Source organism: Mustelus asterias, chromosome 9 (genome assembly GCF_964213995.1).
Source record: "Mustelus asterias chromosome 9, sMusAst1.hap1.1, whole genome shotgun sequence".
NCBI lineage: Eukaryota > Metazoa > Chordata > Chondrichthyes > Carcharhiniformes > Triakidae > Mustelus > Mustelus asterias.
Window position 1 is genome coordinate 57,238,570 of NC_135809.1, and position 21,861 is coordinate 57,260,430.

Genomic DNA, 21,861 nt, shown 5'->3' on the forward strand with positions numbered 1-21,861 from the left:
GTAGCAGCTTTAACAAGAAATACAGATGACCTGATTTGGTGGTGATGGGGGAAGCGGGGGATGGGGGCGTGGGGGAGCATTGAGGAAAGGGGATGGGCAGGGGTGCGGGGTGGGTTTAAGATGGAGGAGAAAGGACAAAAGCTAAAGTTGCCAAACTCAGCATGTGTGAGGTACTATTTCTATGATTTACCATTTTTACATGAATTGATAATGATTCAGGCGAAGCGGATCAAAGGATATGGGGGAAAACGGGATCAGCCAATTGAGTTGCATGATCAACCATGATCACAATGAAAGGCGGAACAGGCTCATCGGGCCGAATGGCCTCCTCTTGCTCCTACTTTCTACATTTCACATCTGTGATATCTGGTCCTACCAGTTTCTTAGGAATTCCTTTCTCAAACTTATATCATCAGATTCTCCAGGTCACAGGCAAACAAGATATGCTTCACACCACAAAGTGATTTTGATGTCAGTTAATAGCTTTTAACAAGAGGAATATGTTTGCAGGATTTTTCAAGATTGACACCATCTGTATATTGTGTCCTTACCATATCAGTGCATACCACACTCCTTCTGTTCAAAGAGCTTTCGAAACATTCCACTGCCACAGCCAGATTCTTAGCATCATTGGATAATGGCCGGAATTCTCCGGCCATTCACGTTGGCGGGTTTCTCTGGTCCTGCCGGCGATGTACCCCATCCCGCGGGTTTCCTGGTGGTGGCTTCAATGGGAACTCCCATTGATAGTGGCAGGACCGGAGGATCCTCTGCTAGGGAATGACAGGCCACCTCCCGCCGCGGGAAAAACGCTGAGAGGAGGCCAGAGAATCCCGCCCCATGTGTTTAAGATCAGTATTCGGATAGCACAAATATCTAGACAATCTTTTCAAAGAAGTGACAATTAAGATATTAAGGGAATCTTGATTCCGAAAATGTAATGTCAGAATTCCATCTAATTATCTGTATTCTGCCCAATTATATGTATATTCCTTCACATAACTCAACCTCAGGAAGCTTTTCCTTCAAGTATTTATCTAATAATTTCTTGGTATCGACACGTTCTCCCTATTCATTTGCCATACATAAATATTTATTTTCATATTTACAATTGAAATTTTCTCTCGTTAAATGGGAATTGTCAATGTTTGCTGGAACTCTTCCCCCCCCCGCCCTCCATTCCCTCAGCTAGTACTCTGTTTTTTCCAATCCAGAACCGCACAAAAGAATGGCAATAGCAAATTTGTCTGTGTTTCCCAAAATATGGTGCTATCACTGTAGCGTGCCCAATCTGTGTTTGTAGGTCTAACACCTGGATATGTTCCACGACAGAAGTACAACAAGAATATTGTTTATTTCAGAGAAACATTGATCAATAACAATTTGTACAATTACACAAATGATTTTGTTCATCTCGTCTTTAATATTTATGAACGACTCCTTTTCAGTGGTAGGCTTGTGCCACTCCTGGCACTGGCTGGCTGCTTTCATTTGCTGTGAGCTCCCACTGCAAGTTCTGTCAGACCAAAAACCATGATGTGGAGATGCCGGCGTTGGACTGGGATAAACACAGTAAGAAGTCTCACAACACCAGGTTAAAGTCCAACAGGTTCATTTGGTAGCAAACGACACACAGTGGCGTTTGCTACCAAATAAGCCTGTTGGACTTTAACCTGGTGTTGTGAGACTTCTTACTGTGTAGACCAAAAACCTCGCAGCTCATCATCAATTCTCATATGTAACATTTCTTTCCTCACAAGCGGAAACGTTTGGTAGTTTTCCCTCGTGGCAATTTTGCAGAGGCTCGCACTTGGCAGGCAAAATTCTGATTTATTTTTATGTTGCGGTGTGTGAATAAAGCAAGCAGCACATTGACGGCAATCAAGAGGGTTGTGCAGCGATCGGAGGAGCAGAAGAGGAGACAGTAAACACATTCTGAGGCAGCTCTCTCTTCTGTCGGAGATATTACACCACAAAGACTTGGACTTGTGGTAGACTTGACTTTCTAGCCGTTTTGTCAGTGACCTGTAACCATTGAGAGCAAGTAGAGTAAGAATCTATGCAACAGTTGGATGCATCCACATCTTGTGAAACTAGATCCCTCTGCATAACCACACATGCTGTGTGTCCCTTTCTCTGTAACTGGTAGTCCTAAACTCTCTAAGATTGTTGATCTCCTAAAACAGTCTTTTTCCACATTCTTTTTTAAAAATTCGTTGTGGGAATGTGGGCATCGCTGGCTGGGCTGGCATTTATTACTTATCCCTGATTGCCCTTGATCCGAGTGGCTCGCTAGACCATTTTCAGGGGGCATTTAAGAGTCAACCACATTGCTGTGGGTCTAGAGCCACAGGTAGGCCAGACCGGATAAGGGCGGCAGATATACGTCTTTAAAAGGACATTAGTGAACCAGATAAGTTTTTACAATAATCAACAATTGTTTATTGGCATCATTAATTCCAGATTTTTGTTGAATTCAAATTTCACCATCTGCCATTCAAACCCAGGTCCCCAGAGCATGACCCTGGGTTTCCAGATTACTAATGCAGTGACAGTACCACTACACCATCACCCAATCAATGGCAGATATGCCTTTATTTATCTAGATCCCAAGCTCTGGAATTTTCTCTCCAAACACCTCCACCTTTCCATATTTGATTTGTTTTTATGTTCTTCTATACAGCAAATAAAACTTCAATGCAGAAAAGTATTAAGTGGAACATTTTGGCAGGAAGAGTATGAAGGCCACACACTCCTTGGAAAGTGTTTGGATGGACTATGGCAATGAGGTACAGATATACAAATCACTGATGGAAATTATTAAAGCTAAACAAAATACTCAGGTCATCTTTCAAGTGATAGGAGTGGATAATGGGTGGGATCTTCCAGCGCTGCTGCGGGCGAGCCCCTGCCAGGGGTTCCCTGGCAGTACAGGGTGCCAACAACAGGAAACCCCGTTGACAGCAGCAGGACCAGAAGTTCCCCCACCAGCCAATGGTGTACTACCTCCGCTGTCTTCAAAACACGCCGTGGGGGGTCAGGTGGAAAATCCCACCCATTAAGAATAAACCTTGGTTGGAATACGGTGTACAGTTCTGCTTTCCGTATTATAAAATAGCACACAGAGGCACGGTAGAAGGTGCAGAAAATAAGACTAGATTTAACAAGACTGAGACATTATAGCTGGCAGGAAAGATTGAAGAACCTACAGTTCTTTTCTCTAGAAGTCTTTAAGGTTATAAAAGGATCCAATTGGTCAGATGTAGACATGACAGGGATGGACCAGAACACTCATAAATAGAAAGATAGTTACTAATCAATACAATAAAGAATTCATGGGAAACCTCTTCACTGGGAAGTGGTTAGAATCTAGTACGCACCAGCACATAGAGGAATAGCATCGATGCACTTAAACCGAGGTAATCCCAAGTGGAAAGGGCCTAGAAGGATATGTCGATGGGGTAAAGAAGGGTGGGAGGAGGCTAGTATGGAACCTAATCTCTGGCACGAACCTTTGGGCCAAATGGCCTGCTTCTATAAAGTAAACACCATGCAATCCTGTGGCTGCCTTTTAAATTACACCTGAAAACCTACCCTCTAGTACCAAGCTAATTCTGACCAAAGACCTTTCTCTCTCTACAGGTGTTGCCTGACTTGCTGATATTTCCAGCGTTGTCTGTTTTTGTTTCAGATTTCCGGTACCCGATGTGCTTCAGTTGTCTTTGACCAAGCTTTTGAGTATCTGCCCTATCTTTATGCTTTGATTACATTTTGTCTGATTACACTTCTCATAACATTTTACTATGTTAACGGTGCAAGATGTTCACCCGGCTATATCGCTGAAGTCAAAACAAATACCTTAACTGGGTTGAGGACTTCTTACTACATTAAGAATGTTATATAAATGAAAGTTGTTGATCTTGCTAACCCTGAAACATTGTTGGAGACAAAACAAAAGCTTTGTGTTGCTGTGGGCCCAAATTCACAAGAATGTTAGAGTGGTGGTGATATTTTCAATGGCACTGCCCCAGTTTAGATATCAAAACCAAAAGACAGTTAATGCCTCAAGGTCTTATCTGGACTTTCCAGTGGATATGAAACTGTCTCCCCTCTCAATCTATCTGAAGATGACCCTTGATGATCGCCCCTGTATCGTGGCCAGTATTTATCCCTCAACCTGCCAGAGTTTATAGTCATTATCTCACTGCTGTTTCAGAGATCTTCCTATGGGCAAGTTGCTTTCATTCAGAATAGCGAATAGTTGTTTTTGGACTGGAGGAAGGCCTGCAGCAGCAAGGTTTCCCAGGGGCTGGTACTGGGATTAAAACAGAAAATGCCGAAAAATCTCAGCAGGTCTGACAGCAGCTATGCAGAGAGAATAGAGCCAATGTTTTGAGTCTGGGTGATCTTGGTCAGTGCTCTATTCCATAGGCTTTATCGTTGCTGGCAATCCTATTACAGATTGCAAATATTTTCAGCTGAATAGTTTGGCCTGGTTTGACTGGAATGTTGTGTCCAATTCTGGGTCCTGCACTTTAGAAAGGATATGAAGAATTTACGGAGAAGGGAAAATAAATGCTTTATAAAAATCTTCCTGGGGTTTAGAGTTTTCAGTTATTTGGATAGATCGGATAACCTGACTTTGTTTTCCTTCCAGCAGAGACTGCTGAGAGGAGATTTGACGAGGTGTCAAAAGTCATGAGGGGCCTAGGCACAGTAGACAGGCAGAAACTGTTCCCATTGATGGAAGCGCTGGCAATGAAAGGTTACAGATTTAAAGTGATTGGTGAAAGAATCAAAGGCGACATGAGGAAAAGCTGTTCTCTCAGCACAGCGAGTGAATGGACCGCCTGAGAAGGGTGGCAGAGGCAGATTGAATGATGGATTTCAACAGGGAATCAGATAAGCAACTTTAAGGGAAAATTTGCAGGGCTTTGGGGAAATGAGGAGAAGAACGTAGCACAAAAACATAAGTAGTAAGAGTGTGCGCAGGAGTAGGACACTCGCCCCTGCTCTGCCATTCAATAAGATCATGCCTGACCTGATCATGGCATTGTAATGACTTCATTCAGGCCTTTGAGGTTGGCCTATTGGAGTATGAACTCCCTGATTAAGGATCCAATTGATGGGCCAATCGGAGTCTTTGCCTTGAACTTAACTGGGAGTGTCAGTTCCTCTGACACCGCCGGAGATAGACTGCTAACACTCTGTGTACTGCTGTTAGAGTTTGTAAATAAAGGGATTTTAGTGAAAGGACTTCTGCCTCCAAAGACTTATTACAGGCATCAACTCAACTTTCCTGCCTGACCCCTAAAACCCTTGAATTTTTTGTCTATCAGATGAATGTTTTCAATGGTCCAGCCTCCAATCCTCTCTGGAGCAGAGAATTCCAGAGATTAATGATCCCAGAGAAGAAATTCCTCCTCATCTTTGTTGCACCAGCAAATTTGGTGACAATACCCCTTTATCCAAGTCATGAAGATAGATTGCAAATAATTCAGGCCCCAGCACTGATCCTGTAGCACTCCACTAGTTACAATTTGGCAACCTGAAAACGACCTATTTATCCTGACTTCTTGTTTCCTGTTGGTTGGTCAACGTGCGACTAGTTAAATTGGTCCTACTGAAATAGCATGGGTTTCACGGGCTGAATGGCCCCCTTCTGTGTTTTATGTTTATACCCTTACTAATCTGGTCATCACTATTCTCGGACATTGTCTTACATGCAGCAGCACAATTCTACCACAAGATGGAGCATCCAGAGTTGTCAAGTACCATGATGCTCAAACCGAGATCCATGGCGACTGTCCTTGGCTTTATGATGAAGACAGTAAGAAGTCTAACAACACCCGGTTAAAGTCCAACAGGTTTATTTGGTAGCAAATGCCACTAGCTTTCGGAGCGCTTGCTGCTCCTTCGTCAGGTGGAGTGGGAGATGTGCTCATAAACAGGGCATACAGAGACACAAACTCCATTTACAGAATGATGATTGGAATGCTAATACAGCTAATCAAGTTTTAAAGGTACAGACAATGTGAGTGGAGAGAGCATTAAGCACAGGTTAAAGAGATGTGTATTGTCTCCAGACAGGACAGCTAGTGAGATTTTGCAAGTCCAGGCAAGTTGTGGGGGTTACAGATAGTGTGACATGAACCCAAGATCCCAGTTGAGGCCGTCCTCATGGGTGCGGAACTTGGCTATCAGTTTCTGCTCAGCGACCCTGCGGTGTCGTTATGATGAAGAGCCAGACATGAGTGAGATACGCGAGTATCTAGGGTGCCGTGGTCAAGAATGAGTGAGTGAGCTGTGGGGATTGTCCCTTTAAGGGCAACACAGCCGAAGATGTTCACCTGGCTTGAGGGACCAATTAGGACGAGCATGGGTAATCACCCCAGGGGGCGAGGCTTTCTCCCAGACAGAAGACAGTCTGAAAGCTTGTAAAGCACATGTGGAGACTGGAGAGCAGCCAGTGAGGCTGTGAGCCTCTGTGCTGTTTTCCCTTGTTAATAAATACCCTTTGTGTTCCTGACAAAGTCTGAAAGTGTGCATCATTATGAGGAGGCAAAGAATTGCTGCAGTTGAACAAATTCAAAAGCTAAAACATCAGGGCTGGGACTAAGAAGCAGTGCTGCAGCTTTAAGAGTAAAAAAAGAGACAGCCTGAGGGTGACACTCTGATCCTGCTTTGATACATTTGTTGCAAAATACACAAAGGAAAGGCAACTGTGCCAAGCAGCACAACCTGTGTTGGGGAGGGGGAGGGGGAGGGGGAGGGGGGCAAGATTACCTCACAGTATTAAAGCGGTAATACATTTTTAAAGAGGTAATGCATTTAATGTAACAATGCACTTAAAGCAGCAATCACAATGGACAGGAAAATTGGAGAAGACCCCAGATAGAGAGCATAATATGGTAGAATTCAGTCTGCAATTTGAAAGAAGGAAGGCAGAATCAGATGTGAAGGTTCTACAGTTAAATAAAGGTAATTACAGGCGCATGAGGGAGGAACTGACAAAAATCGACTGGAAGCAGAGCCTAATGGGAAAGACAGTAGAACAGCAATGGCAGGAGTTTCTGGGAGTAATTGAGGACACAGTGCAGAGGTTCATCCCAAACAAAAGAAAGGTTATCAGAGGGGGGATTAGGCAGCCATGGCTGACAAAGGAAGTCAGGGAATGCATCAAGGCAAAAGAGAGAGCCTATAATGTGGCAAAGAGTAGTGGGAAGTCAGAAGATTGGGAAGGCTATAAAAACAAACAGAGGATAACAAAGAGAGAAATAAGGAAGGAGAGGATCAAATATGAAGGTAGGCTAGCCAGTAACATTAGGAATGATAGTAAAAGTTTCTTTAAATACATTAAAAACAAACGGGAGGCAAAAGTAGACATTGGGCCGCTCCAAAATGACGCTGGTAATCTAGTGATGGGAGACAAGGAAATAGCTGAGGAACTTAATAAGTACTTTGCGTCAGTCTTCACAGTAGAAGACATGAGTAATATCCCAACAATTCAGGAAAGTCAGGGGGCAGAGTTGAATATGGTTGCCATCACAAAGGAGAAAGTGCTAGAGAAACTAAAAGGTCTGAAAATTGATAAATCTCCGGGCCCAGATGGGCTACATCCTAGAGTTCTAAAGGAGATAGCTGAAGAAATAGTGGAGGCGTTAGTTATGATCTTTCAAAAGTCACTGGAGTCAGGGAAAGTCCCAGAGGATTGGAAAATCGCTGTTGTAACCCCACTGTTCAAGAAGGGAACAAGAAAAAAGATGGAAAATTATAGGCCAATTAGCCTAACCTCAGTTGTTGGCAAAATTCTAGAATCCATCGTTAAGGATGAGATTTCTAAATTCTTGGAAGTGCAGGGTCGGATTAAGACAAGTCAGCATGGATTTAGTAAGGGGAGGTCGTGCCTGACAAACCTGTTAGAGTTCTTTGAAGAGATAACAAATAGGTTAGACCAAGGAGAGCCAATGGATGTTATCTATCTTGACTTCCAAAAGGCCTTTGACAAGGTGCCTCACGGGAGACTGCTGAGTAAAATAAGGGCCCATGGTATTCGAGGCAAGGTACTAACATGGATTGACGATTGGCTGTCAGACAGAAGGCAGAGAGTTGGGATAAAAGGTTCTTTCTCAGAATGGCAACCGGTGACAAGTGGTGTCCCGCAGGGTTCAGTGTTGGGGCCACAGCTGTTCTCTTTATATATTAACGATCTAGATGACGGGACTGGGAGCATTCTGGCCAAGTTTGCCGATGATACAAAGATAGGTGGAGGGGCAGGTAGTATTGAGGAGGTGGGGAGGCTGCAGAAAGATTTAGACAGTTTAGGAGAGTGGTCCAAGAAGTGGCTGATGAAATTCAACGTGGGCAAGTGCGAGGTCGTACACTTTGGAAAAAAGAATAGAGGCATGGACTATTTTCTAAACGGTGACAAAATTCATAATGCTAAAGTGCAAAGGGACTTGGGAGTCCTAGTCCAGGATTCTCTAAAGGTAAACTTGCAGGTTGAGTCCGTAATTAAGAAAGCAAATGTAATGTTGTCATTTATCTCAAGAGGCTTGGAATACAAAAGCAGGGATGTACTTCTGAGGCTTTATAAAGCACTGGTTAGGCCCCATTTGGAGTACTGTGAGCAATTTTGGGCCCCACACCTCAGGAAGGACATACTGGCACTGGAGCGGGTCCAGCGGAGATTCACACGGATGATCCCAGGAATGGTAGGCCTGACATACGATGAACGTCTGAGGATCGTGGGATTATATTCATTGGAGTTTAGGAGGTTGAGGGGAGATCTGATAGAAACTTACAAGATAATGAACGGCTTAGATAGGATGGACGTAGGGAAGTTGTTTCCATTAACAGGGGAGACTAGGACGCGGGGGCACAGCCTTAGAATAAAAGGGAGTCACTTTAGAACAGAGATGAGGAGAAATTTCTTCAGCCAGAGAGTGGTGGGTCTGTGGAATTCATTGCCACAGAGGGCTGTGGAGGCCGAGACGTTGAGCGTCTTCAAGACAGAAATGGATAAATTCTTGATTTCTCGAGGAATTAAGGGCTATGGGGAGAGAGCGGGTAAATGGAGTTGAAATCAACCATGATTGAATGGTGGAGTGGACTCGATGGGCCGAATGGCCTTACTTCCGCTCCTATGTCTTATGGTCTTATGGTCTTAACTCTCAAAAAAAAGGTCCATAAACAACAAAGGCTCGAGGAAGAGGCATTGCAAGACCCCAGAAAGGGTCACTGCCAAACCCCCGGAAGGTGGAGACTGGAAGACCACAGAAGGAGGGCATTGAAAGACCCCAGAATGTGGGCAATGAAGAAAGACCCCAGAAGCAGGGTCATGAAAGACTCTAAACTAAGGGCGATGAGAGTATTGCAGAATGGAAACAAGTCAACATTTAGTCAGAGACAAACCTGAACAACAGTGAACATTGAACATAGAACAGTACAGCACATGACAGGCCCTTCGGCCCACAATGTTGTGCCGAACCTTTTCCGAAACCAAGATCAATCCCACTCCCTATCATTCTAGTGTGCTCCATGTGCCAATCCAATAACCCGCTTGAAAGTTCCTAAAGTGTCCGACTCCACTATCACAGCAGGCAGTCCATTCCACACCCCAACCACTCTCTGAGTAAAGAACCTACCTCGTACATCCCTCTTATATCTTCCATCATGAACCTTATAGTTATGCCCCCTAGTAACAGCTACATCCACCTGAGGAAATAGTCTCTGAATGTCCACTCTATCTATTCCCCTCATCATCTTATAAACCTCTTAAGTCGCCTCTCAACCTCCTCCGCTCTAAAGAGAAAAGGCCTAGCTCCCTCAACCTTTTCTCATAAGACCTACCCTCCAAACCAGGCAGCATCCTGGTAAATCTCCTTTGCACTCTTTCCAGTGCTTCCACATCCTTCATATAGTGAGGTGACCAGAACTGCACACAATATTCCAAATGTGGTCTCACCAAGGTCCTGTACAGTTGCAGCATAATCCCACAGCTCTTAAACTCAAACCCCCTGTTAATAAAAGCTAACACTCTATAGGCCTTCTTCACGGCTCTATCCACTTGAGTGGCAACCAAAAAGTTGAGTGAAGCCAAAAAGGATTTAGCTGAAGTTAAGGCAAGTAGAAATAAAGATTCCATTTATGAAATGTATCATGTCCTCTAAGAACATGATGGATTCATCTCGGTAGAAATGCAGAAAAGAAATGAAAAGAAACCAGGAATTATTGAACATAAAGAGGAATCAGCACAAAGAATTAAAGCTCTAGAGAAGACATTAGAACAACAAGCTGAAATGACTGGCCGACAGCCAACTTGAAAAAAAGATTACAAAGTGAAGAAAGAGAATTTCGTGAGACAAAGTAGAATAAACTGAATTCCATGAAAAGCAACGAAGATAACAAGTCCAGTGAAGAACTGAATCAGGAGAATAAGAGAGTTTGAATAAGGGAAGCTTGACAATAAGAAACTGACTGAAGAGGTAAAAACATTGAATTGACAGCAGAATCAGCAATTCAGACAGAGAAAGAAACGGAGATTACGGCTGGAAATTTATGGGTACGCCCACCTCAGGGTTCACAGGGCAGCATTCTCAGTTGGCCTCGGGCAGGATCTGATGAGCCTCGGGCAGGCAAGGCGGTAAAATTCCGACATACATGTCATAACAAGATTGCTGACATGGTCACGCAAATGGAAAAGCAGCAAGCCCGTATGGACGAGCTTCATGCAAAAACATATTTGGAACTTAAAATCTACCAATTAAAATGTTTAAAAACACAAAAGCCTCAAGCTCTCATCAATGAGCCATCAAGAAATGTTTTCAAATCTGCAAGCACCAAGGTACCTGATCGACCTGTTATAGACATAACTGATGTCTCTGTGTAAACCAGCCTGTGGAGTTAACTGTGATTCACAATTCCTGTTAATGTCTATCGAAACACCTCAGATTTACACCTCTCTAAAAGAAACAGAAAAACCCTTCAAAGACTCGATTTATAAAATTGTCCAACTCATGTGCATAATGTTTAGTTAGAATTTGTGCGTGAGTAATTTAGTTACTGAAGATTGTATAAAGGAGTTAAAAAAGGGGGAGGAATGTGGGGATTGTCCCTTTCAGGGCAACACAGCAGAGGAGGCTTAAGGATCTAATTAGGATGAGAATGGGTAATCACCCCAGGGGGTGGAGCTTTCTCCTAGGCAGAAAAACGTCTGAAGGCATGCAATAAACATGTAGGGACTGGAGTGCAGCTGGTGGGCTATTCCAGGGTGGTGGTGAGGCTGCGGGCCTCAGGAGTTTTTCGTTAAACTCAAAGTTACGGCTCTTGCTTCTGAGAGTTATTTTCTCCTATTTCATAGAATCATAGAATCCCTACAGTGCAGAAGGAGGCTATTCAGCCCATCGGGTCTGCATTGACAATGATCCCACCCAGGTCCCATCCCCATAACCTCACATATTTACCCTGCTAACTCCCCCCCCAGACACTAATGGATAATTTAGCATGGCCAATCCACCTAACCCACATATCTTTGGACTGTGGGAGGAAACTGGAGCACCCAGAGGAAACCCATGCAGTCACGGGGAGAACATGCAAACTTCACACAGACAGTCACCCAAGCCGGGAATTGAACCCAGGTCTCTGGCACTGTGAGACAGTAGTGCTAACCACTGTTATACCATGCCATCCTTAATTTTTTCCATATACTTCCAAAACCTCTGACTATACTCGCCAAGATGTGGAGATGCCGGCGTTGGACTGGGGTGAACACAGTAAGAAGTCTCACAACACCAGGTTAAAGTCCAACAGGTTTATTTGGGAGCAAATACCATAAGCTTTCGGAGCACTGCTCCTTCGTCAGATGGAGTGGAAATCTGCTCTCAAACAGTGCAAACAGACAGAATCAAGTTGCAGAATACTGATTAGAATGCAAATCTCTACAGCCAGCCAGGTCTTAAATGTACAGACAATGTGGGTGGAGGGAACATTAAACACAGGTTCAAGAGATGTGTATTGTCTCCAGACAGAACAGCTAGTGAGATTCTGCAAGTCCAGGAGGCAAGCTGTGGGGGTTACTGATAATGTGACATAAATCCAACATCCCGAACAAGACTTCTTCACCGCACAGGACCTTCAACCGATGCTATACACTAGGTACATCGATGATATTTTCTTCCTTTGGAGCCATGGTGAGCAATCACTGAAACAACTATATGATGACATCAACAAGTTCCATCCCACCATCAGAATCACCATGGACTACTCTCCGGAATCGGTTGCATTCTTGGACACACGCATCTCCATTAAGGACGGTCACCTCAGCACCTCACTGTACCGCAAGCCCACGGATAACCTCATGATGCTCCACTTCTCCAGCTTCCACCCTAAACACGTTAAAGAAGCCATCCCCTACAAACAAGCCCTCCGAATACACAGGATCTGCTCGGATGAGGAGGATCGCAACAGACACCTCCAGACGCTGAAAGATGCCCTCATAAGAACAGGATATGGCACTCGACTCATCGATCAACAGTTCCGACGTGCCACAGCGAAAAACCGCACCGACCTCCTCAGAAGACAAACACAGGACACGGTGGACAGAGTACCCTTCGTCGTCCAGTACTTTCCCGGAGCGGAGAAGCTACGGCATCTCCTCCGGAGTCTTCAACATGTCATTGATGAAGACAAACATCTCGCCAAGGCCATCCCCACTTCTTGCCTTCAAACAACCACGCAGCCTCAAACAGACCATTGTCCGCAGCAAACTACCCAGCCTTCAGGAGAACACTGACCACGACACCACACAACCCTGCCATAGCAACCTCTGCAAGACGTGCCGAATCATCGACACGGATGCCATCATCTCACGTGAGAACACCATCTACCAGGTACACAGTACCTACTCTTGCAGCTCGGCCAACGTTGTCTACCTGATACACTGCAGGAAAGGATGTCCCGAGGCATGGTACATTGGGGAAACCATGCAGACGCTACGACAACGGATGAATGAACACTGCTCGACAATCACTAGGCAAGACTGTTCTCTTCCTGTGGGGGAGCACTTCAGCAGTCACGGGCATTCAGCCTTGGATCTTCAGGTAAGCATTCTCCAAGGCGGCCTTCACAACACACGACAGCGCAGAGTCGCTGAGCAGAAACTGATAGCCAAGTTCTGCACACATGAGGACGGCCTAAACCGGGATGTTGGATTTATGTCACATTATCAGTAACCCCCACAGCTTGCCTCCTGGACTTGCAGAATTCCACAAGCTGTTCTGTCTGGAGACAATACACATCTCTTGAACCTGTGTTTAATGTTCCCTCCACCCACATTGTCTGTGCATTTAAGACCTGGCTGGCTGTAAGATTCGCATTCTAATCAGTATTCTGCAACTTGATTCTGTCTGTTTGCACTGTTTGAGAGCAGATTTCCACTCCATCTGACGAAGGAGCAGTGCTCCGAAAGCTTATGGTATTTGCTACCAAATAAACCTGTTGGACTTTAACCTGGTGTTGTGAGACTTCTTACTGTATACTCGCCAATTCAGGTTTGCTCATCGCCTTATCCCTCAGGGTCTGGCAGTATCTCAACAGCTCACGACTCACACGTGTTGGGCCACAGGCAGTGTCCTCATAATCCATCTCATCCTGATCACCATTATAATGATACACACCACAGACTTTGTCAGGAACACAACAGGCATTTATTAACAAGGAAAAACTCTACAGAGGCCCACAGCCTCACTGGCTGCCCCAGTCCCTACATATTTATTAAATGTCTTTAGACTGTCCTCTGCCTAGGAGAGCTCTACCCCTGGAGTGATTACCCACTCTCATTCCAATTAGTACCCCAAGCAGACCCTCTTCTGCTGTGTTGCCCTAAAAGGGACAATCACCACATGAACCACGGCCAGATGTGTACTCTGCTCGCCACCTTGCTCCTGTTCCCCCTTATCCATCTACTATTTTCTCCATGTTCTTGCTATCCCTGTGGCGTGTTCTCTATCAGTGCTCTGCTCTCCTGAGCCCTGGTTTCCCAGTGCTCCAGTACTCTCTATGTTGTTCTTCCCCACATCTCCCACCTTTCCATTACTTCCCTAATGCTTTCTCCATGCTTTGCTCTGTCTGGGCTCCTGCTATCCTTGGGGTTTCTACTCTTCCTGGGTGCCTGTCCTCTCTGGACTGTTGCTTGCTCTGGGCTCCATCCAAGGATAGATGGACTGCAATGAAAAGCAGGCACCGTCATCCCACTGATATCTGTAACTAAATATCTGTTGTCTCAGAAGCATTAAAGAAATGTTATTGCTGCACTGCTATATTGGATATTAGTTTAGACAAGGAGTCCGTGATCACTACCCACTTGTAAAGGAGTCCTTCAACCAAGGGAGGCGGAGAACCAGTTCTCTGGATGACCCCAATCCCAAACCTCTAACCACAGCAGGTCCAATGCCCTCTGAGGGAAAGTCGCTTTATCCAGACCATTCCTGGGAAAGCCACGGGAGACCCACTTGCAATCATCAAATTCTGCTGTAATTAAAAATAAGTCTCTTCCTCTGCATTGGGATTTTGATGAAGCAACATCTGGGTAAAAACACAGTCAACTTGAAAATGCCTTTTCCTTTGAGTACCTTCATAATAAAACTGCTAATTGCCACAGCACAAGTTAAGTAACGGAGGCTGGTTTAAATATTCATCCGGATCTCTGATTAATGAGGCCTGAGATCATTTTAAACAATGTTTATTACAGTCAATGAAAGAGGAGGTTGTGTAATTCTCTTCAATTTCTACTTATAGTTATTTGGTGTTTTTCATAATTGAAAGGTCTGTTTCAAGAGTCTCAACATTTATTCCTTATGACACACACTCCATTGTCTAAGATGCCCTAGATCAAAGTGCTGAAGATCATGCCCCCAAACTCCAAATCTCTCGCTGCGAAATCATCTAAAATTTAACAACATTTGCACTATGTGTGCCGTGGAAACGGCAGACAGGAATTCTCTAAGAAGCATTCATAGTTTAGATTTTCACATACCTTTTTTGTGTAGCCAGTATGATGACAGGGGCCTGTATCAGTGTTGCAGGCCACTGCCAACTGTGCCCAGAGACAGAGGTGCAGAGGTTGCTGGGCCCAGACAACATTCTGTGACTGAGGTTTCCATTTGCTCATGTGCAACCTCCAGACAAAGGTCGTCACGATTCCTCGAGGTTTTCCAATGGGCTCCAGTGCTTTCCATTTCGGAAGTTTCATCAGTTACTTTAGATTCTGGACTGAGGATTAAAGCCGTTGGCACTATATTAGACAACTCAGAAAGAACATTCTGGAGCTCTTGGTGCTTCAGCACTTTAATCTTTATTTCGCTACTGACATCCATGTTAGACTCGCATTCGTTCCAGCTTTCTCGATCATTGAAAGGTTGTGTTAAAGCTTCTGAATTTTGTTGGTCTGGATTTAGGAGTTCACACCCATCATTGCCATTGATCTCCTCGCTATTCGTGATCAAAGCGGGTACAGTTATCTCGGCCTTGCCAGTCTCGAACCACTTGCCCCCATTTACTTGGGTTGCTTGGCTACCATTGTTTTGGAGGCAATTGCTTGGTTTGTAAGTATCTAGTGACACATTACTTAAAGCAGTATCAGCCCAATGATCCATTCTGCCTTCATCAGCCATCAGACAGAGCCTCGAGGCACTTTCCATCTTCTCAGGTTTATGTTCTTCAAACACACTGACCTCTGTTCCACTGCTCCAGTCACACAATTCGTTTGGATGGGATTTTGCTCCATGAAGTTGCCTGCTGTCGACAGTCGCAGTGAACCCAAAATGGAGACAGTGCATTGCATTCAACTTGTGCCTGCTACTGTTCAATTCTGCTGCACTCGCTACAGTATGCAGGTCAAGACCACTGTGTCGCCACTCCATGCCATGGTCAAAAGCTACGCCATTCTCTGTCTCCTGATGAGAATGGTGTGATTCTGTAACTTCTCCAGACGGAGACCAGAAACGCAAAATGGACTCGGTAGTCATTTCCAGCTCCGTTGCACTACGTAATCTGTTTTTGCTGAAGAAGTTCAGAATCATCATCTCTTTGGAATTCAATGCTTCCCTTTGTACACTCATGGTATTAGCCTCAGTCAGGCTTTGATTGCAATGTCCATTTCCGGGCAGTAACTTGGAGACGTTTGTGGAAACGAGTGGATTTGTTTCACTTGCAGGATTAGTGTTTGCAAGATTTCTATTCAAATCTACTGCTGGACAGAAAACACTCTCATGGTGATAAGCCACAATGCTGGAAATATTTGGATCAGCCGACTGTGCAGGGGAATCACGTGTGAAGGGCACAATATTCTGGCTGTGCGGTAAGTCAGCAATGAGGTCTCTCTGCGTACTCTCTTCGGAATTCAAAACCGCCCCTTTTGCAGCACCAACCGGTCCATTTAGCTCATTTGGACGTCGTTCCGTTGTGGAGAAACCCCTCACTTTTTCCGAGGATCGCAGGAACTCCTGGCCAGTGGTTACCAACACCTTTGAAATTAGGTTTGTGCTGTTTATGACTTTCAAGTGTTCCCAGTATTCGGAAAGTGAGAACACAAAGGTGATCTGGATTCCTGACAGCAAGTCCTTGGCACCAAGTTTAGAGGCCACCACTGCTGTGCAGCCATTAAGTGTTTTTTTTTGTAACAAGGACCCGTCCGTAAGCGATGTCTGCCCGACAGTCAGACTATCCGCGTTTACTTCGCCACTGCTACCCCGAGAGAGGGAACTAATTCCCAAAGTTGATCTCACACATTTTAGTCTTCTTATTCTTGAGAACAGGATATCTTGCATCACATGCAGAGAGTTGCTGGTGTTAACCCTGCTCGGTGCACCCAAGGCTAATGAATCTCCAACTCCTGCTAAGCTGCTGGCATTAGCTACCTGGGTAGAGTCCATTGGCTTTTTGGTGGTCTCCAAAGTGCTGGTCACAGTGCTTTCTTCTGGAACAGTGTCCAGCTGTTTCCTTAATGCTCTATCTGAATCATGAAGCCCATCAGCTACATGCTGCTTATACTTAAATAAACTTAGGTTGGACACATTGGTACCTGAGCAAACAGTTACACTTGGCTCATCAGTAGGAGATGAAGTACCTGAATCGTTCTTCAATGGATATCCATTGCCGCTTCCACTCATCCCCACAGAGCATGGATTGGCAACTGCGTTTCTTAACCGTGTAGATTGTGCCATCTGCACACAGGATGAGGTGCTAGGTGAAGAAAGCAGACTTTTCAGTGAATTACCATTGTCTGCAGAAGGTGGAGGCAGAGTTTCCCGCAGTTCTTCAACCTGCACAGTCAACAGAGGTTCAACCAACAGAGTGGAAGCTGTGTGGGAAACAGAAGAGAAAAGCCAACTTAATTTTGATGGGCTGACAAGACTAATCGAAGCATCATTCTCTATGCAACTTGCAACCCTGTTCAATCTGCCATCTTCTAACTGAACGGCATTGGGTGCACCATTGTGCTGTGCTGTACGGGCAATTGGCAGTTTGGTTTCCTGCGAGGGTGAGTTGTGTGGATTTTGACCACTTTCTGCTTGACAATTGGGTTGGCAAACAGAAATCGAGCAGCTTTTGCCATCTGGTTTCTGTTTACTAAGAGCAGAGGTTGTTCTTTCATCCTGTAAAGGAATAACTGCTGCGCTGACTTCCCCATTCTGTTGCCTTTCTCCAGGGCTGAAAGAGGCAACATCTGAATAATCTCTGGTTACCATGGACCCTATAGAATGAGGATCCACTGAAGCAATCACTTGCTGCTTTTCGCTTGATATTACTGCATTAAATGACCGCAGAGTTAAATCTTGCCTCTGTTTTACATCTGTACAAGGTGGATCCACCAGCAAAGAGACAGCTGTACACTGTTCTGAACTGGTTACACCAGAAGGTAGTGAAGTTGGAATTACTGCACTTTTCCCTTCGTTTTCCTCCGGAATGATGCCTAAAGAACGCAAAATGAATTCTAAGGTATCCGATTCCTTTGCTAAAGGGTTCTCAGAGTTTGGTATCGAGTTTCGCTCCTCTGCAACTTTTTGCGTGGACACATTATTTATTTCGCTATTGTTTGTAGTGTAAATGTCAGCGGGTCGAGCTGAACTTTCTATTTGGATTCCTGCGGAAACTCCACTGCTGGTTTCATTGTGCAGATCTGCAGGTCCCTGGTTATGACCCGAAAGATTAGCTTGGTTTGACAGAGAGCCAGACAGTTTTGAAGATGCAACAGAGAAGGCAATGTGTTGTTCTGAAATTGGGACAGGCTTTTGACCATGTGATTCAGCTTTTGACAAGTGAGCACCTGCATCAACGACAGCCTTTTGCGTTCTACTCGATTCTTCAGATCTTAACACTGGAGTCAAGTTCTCCTGGATGGCCCCTGGAGTTGCAGAGCATTTACTGGCGAGGTAGCCCTCTGCGATTTGATCTGCTGACATTCTTTGAGGAGGGGCAAGTTGCAAGTTCCCCAATCCCGCGCTGGAGCAACTCAATGGCTTCAGTGTTTCGGCTGGTCTTGGGGAGTTAGATCTGGCGCCACTTGGGCAAACTTGATTCATTGAGCCTGCTGGGTGAGGATGTATCAATGACCCTTCAGTCGTTCCTTCTGGTGGTGCTAAAGACACTTCATCTTTCACACCGTTATAAATCTCAACCGAATATAGAGAAACCTCTGAATTCTGTCCCTCTTGAGCTCTCGAGTGGGAAGGAGAGGAAGAGCTCGACACATGCGGTTCAACAAGTGGAGAATTTTCATTGTGCACAGATCCTGCAACTTGTGGCGCGATCGTAGTGGTCTGTGAATTGGATAAAAGACCTGCACTCGGACACCAAGTGTCCCGGCAGTCAATCCTCTGGGAAGCATGATTGTCCTGAGAAAACTGTACAGGACTGGTAGAAGTGATGGTCATTTGGCCGAATTCGAGCGAGACCGGTTGTCCACTGGTGGAACAGCCTTCGAGCTTTGGACGTTTTGGATGACCGTTCATCTCATTCGTGTATGAAGTTCGCAACATGTCATATAACGCTTTGATTTCCTTCAGACTTTGCTCATCATACTGAGAAGGGTGTGTCTTTGGGCCTGGAGTATGGGGTTCATTTGCGTCTGGTGCATTCATGCCACTCAGGGACCGTGCAGAAGGATTATATCTTCCATTTTGTTGGCTTGATCCCAGATAATTGAGATTAACAGGTACAGAGGCAAAGGTTTTCTGACTCATTGAGCTGGAGTTAGAGCAGTTAAATGAATAATCTGGCACGTTTCCCTCAGCACCTGGAGTATGGGAATAATAAGTCCCTGCACTAGGGTGACAAATGGGATTTTTCTCTCCATGAGCTTGGAGTGATGGGCTGGCTTGTCCTGTCAACGAATGGCAATGTTGATGATTCACCGCATGGGGAGGTAAAGCTTGTTGCACACCTTGTCTTGGAGAAACAGAATTGCCTTTAATATCTCTGTGTTGAGCACAGCGATTGCTCATTGATGGAGCGTTGCTCAGATTTTCAAGGTTCGAATCATTTGTCGGGTTTGCATTCAGAGGCACATGGTTACCACAAGAAACCTGTGAATTGTGTCCTTTATCCTTTTGGAGGGCTGGGGGAGGACAGGAGTCAAGGATTTCTACATGTCCATTCGGTAAATTGGCAGATCTTTCAGGTATTGGAATGGCACCTGGAGACAATGCATCCGCCGCTGTAAATTGGTTCGATTGCACCGCTGCTGGATTTTGCCGCAGTGCATTCATTTCATTTGCCATCAAGTTCAGCCGGGCTGCTTTTTGCCTCCTTCTCTCAGTCTGCTCAAATGCAAAAATCAAGGCCTTCAACTCTCTGTTGGTAAGTTCTGCAAGAAACTTCAGTACTTCTGAACTCTTCCGCTTGCGTGAGGACCGAAAATGCTTCTGAGAGTACACATTAGAAATGCTTTGATTTCTATAGGTACAGTCACAATTTATTCGGTGATTTTGAGAAATGCCGCTACTAAAGCTTTGAGCATCTGTTGGTGAAGTAGAAGCAGACACTGGACAGCCCCCACTGGGAACCAGAGTACAAAGTGTATCTCTGTTTGCCACTGCTCCATGCATGTCGTTGAGTGTTCCTTTGAGGATAAGATTCATTAAGTGGTTTCCAGTAGATGCCTGTGGAGACGAGATGCTGTCCCTTCGCAGCACCTGTATCCCCTCCCCTGGCTGGCCTGCCTCAAACATGTGGCAGTCTTTGTAACCTCTAGTGTTTATATTTTGAAATGGGTCCAAATTGTGATAACCCACATTGGAAGATTGCTGATTAACAGCGTGACTAAAAGATCCATGAATGTGTTGATAATTGGTGCATGCACAATTATTCCAACAACGTACAGGGGGTCTAGCAGCAAAAGCAGTCTTATTATCAGTCCACCTCGGACAGCTCTGAGCTCCAGGTTGCATACCAGTGGAGGTGGGACTTTGATATGATGGGAAATTCCTCATGGTTGGGTGGGCCCTTTGATTCCACCATGTTGAACTGCTTTGAGAAGGTACAAACTCAGAGGGAGTTCGAACGGATGACAAGTCCAATGACATTGATCTATTTTGAAAACAAGTAGGTTGGCTTTCCATTGAATAGACAGGGTGGGATCTAATTTTAGATTTGGAATCTCCCATTAGTGTTGACAATAGATAGGAATGATAAGATGTGATGCCACTGCAGGACGATGATGCTTCATCTGAAGGATAGGCAAGTTGACTGGTATCTTCATACAAGTAGCTTGGTGCTGATCCATTTGCAAAATAGTTAGATCCACAATTGACCTTCCAAGACTGGTGATTTGATGAAGGCGACCCATTATAAGTACATTCAGATCTCTGAAGAGCCTGCTGGGGCAATGGGTATGATGCCATCAGCCCTGGTTGATTGTCAAAAACCTGGTGAGCAGAATTATTTGGAACATGGTGTTGCATTGTATGCCGATTTTAACTCGATTCACCTGATCAGCTTTGCTCTTTTTGTTCGATTATTAATTTTTCCTAAGAATAAAAAGTCAGAACTTTAACAATTAGGGAAAACAACATACTGCCTGTGTATTAAAAATAGATCCTGCCCACAATATTCAATGTTATCACAGTTTATGGTCATACTTTTATGTCAACTTTTGCAATATAAATTGGTATGTCAACACATCCTTGCTAATAATTGTCACACTGTAGTTGCAGCATTGGGTCACAAGGTAGCATTGTGGAGAAAATTTTTCCAGGTCCATATCCTGCTTATCTCTAAATAAGTTTATGTATCTGTAACAAGCCAGACACACAATCAAGTAGCAGACACATGCAAGAATAATGAACAGATTGGGCATAACCTTCTGATTGGATGCAGAAGGAAATTATTGCCTTGGGAGGAGGGGAGAAATTTAGATGAAAATCTATACTTTTGTTCCTCATGCTCACCCAGGGCAGCTAGAATTTTGTCTGTGGCGTTTGTGATTCATTCTCACTTAGTCCTCTTAGTTCAGTTTCTACTGCATGCTTTTCACACAAGACCCAGTGATAACTTTCAGTTCAGTGGAACTGTATCCCAGTAAGCAGCCAGATATACTTTCGATAAGGTGACAGACATAAGAGTAATATGTTGGATAAGGTCACATGGAGTTGGGCGTGATATATTAGCATGGATGGAGAATTGGTGAATGGACAGGAAGCAAAGAGCAAGGGTAAAGGGGGACATTTTCAAATTGGCAGGTTGTGACTTTAACTATTGGAGTGCTGCAAGGATCAGTGCTGTGGCTTCAACTATTTATAATCTTTGTTAAGAGATGAAGAGATGGGAGGGTAATATATCTAAATTTGTTCAGGATACAAAATT

At 44.6% G+C, this 21,861-nt stretch overlaps 1 protein-coding gene across 1 annotated transcript; it reads right to left on the minus strand.

Annotated features, from left to right (window-relative positions):
• Positions 1–1,336: 1,336 nt before the first annotated feature.
• Positions 1,337–20,921, minus strand: LOC144498703 (uncharacterized). The gene is made up of 2 exons (XM_078220231.1): positions 15,035–20,921; positions 1,337–2,025 (listed from the first exon to the last, which is right to left on the minus strand). The coding sequence occupies exon 1, from the start codon at positions 20,898–20,900 to the stop codon at positions 15,072–15,074; it is 5,829 nt and encodes a 1,942-aa protein (XP_078076357.1). The 5' UTR covers positions 20,901–20,921; the 3' UTR covers positions 1,337–2,025; positions 15,035–15,071.
• Between the last annotated feature and the right edge of the window lie 940 nt (positions 20,922–21,861).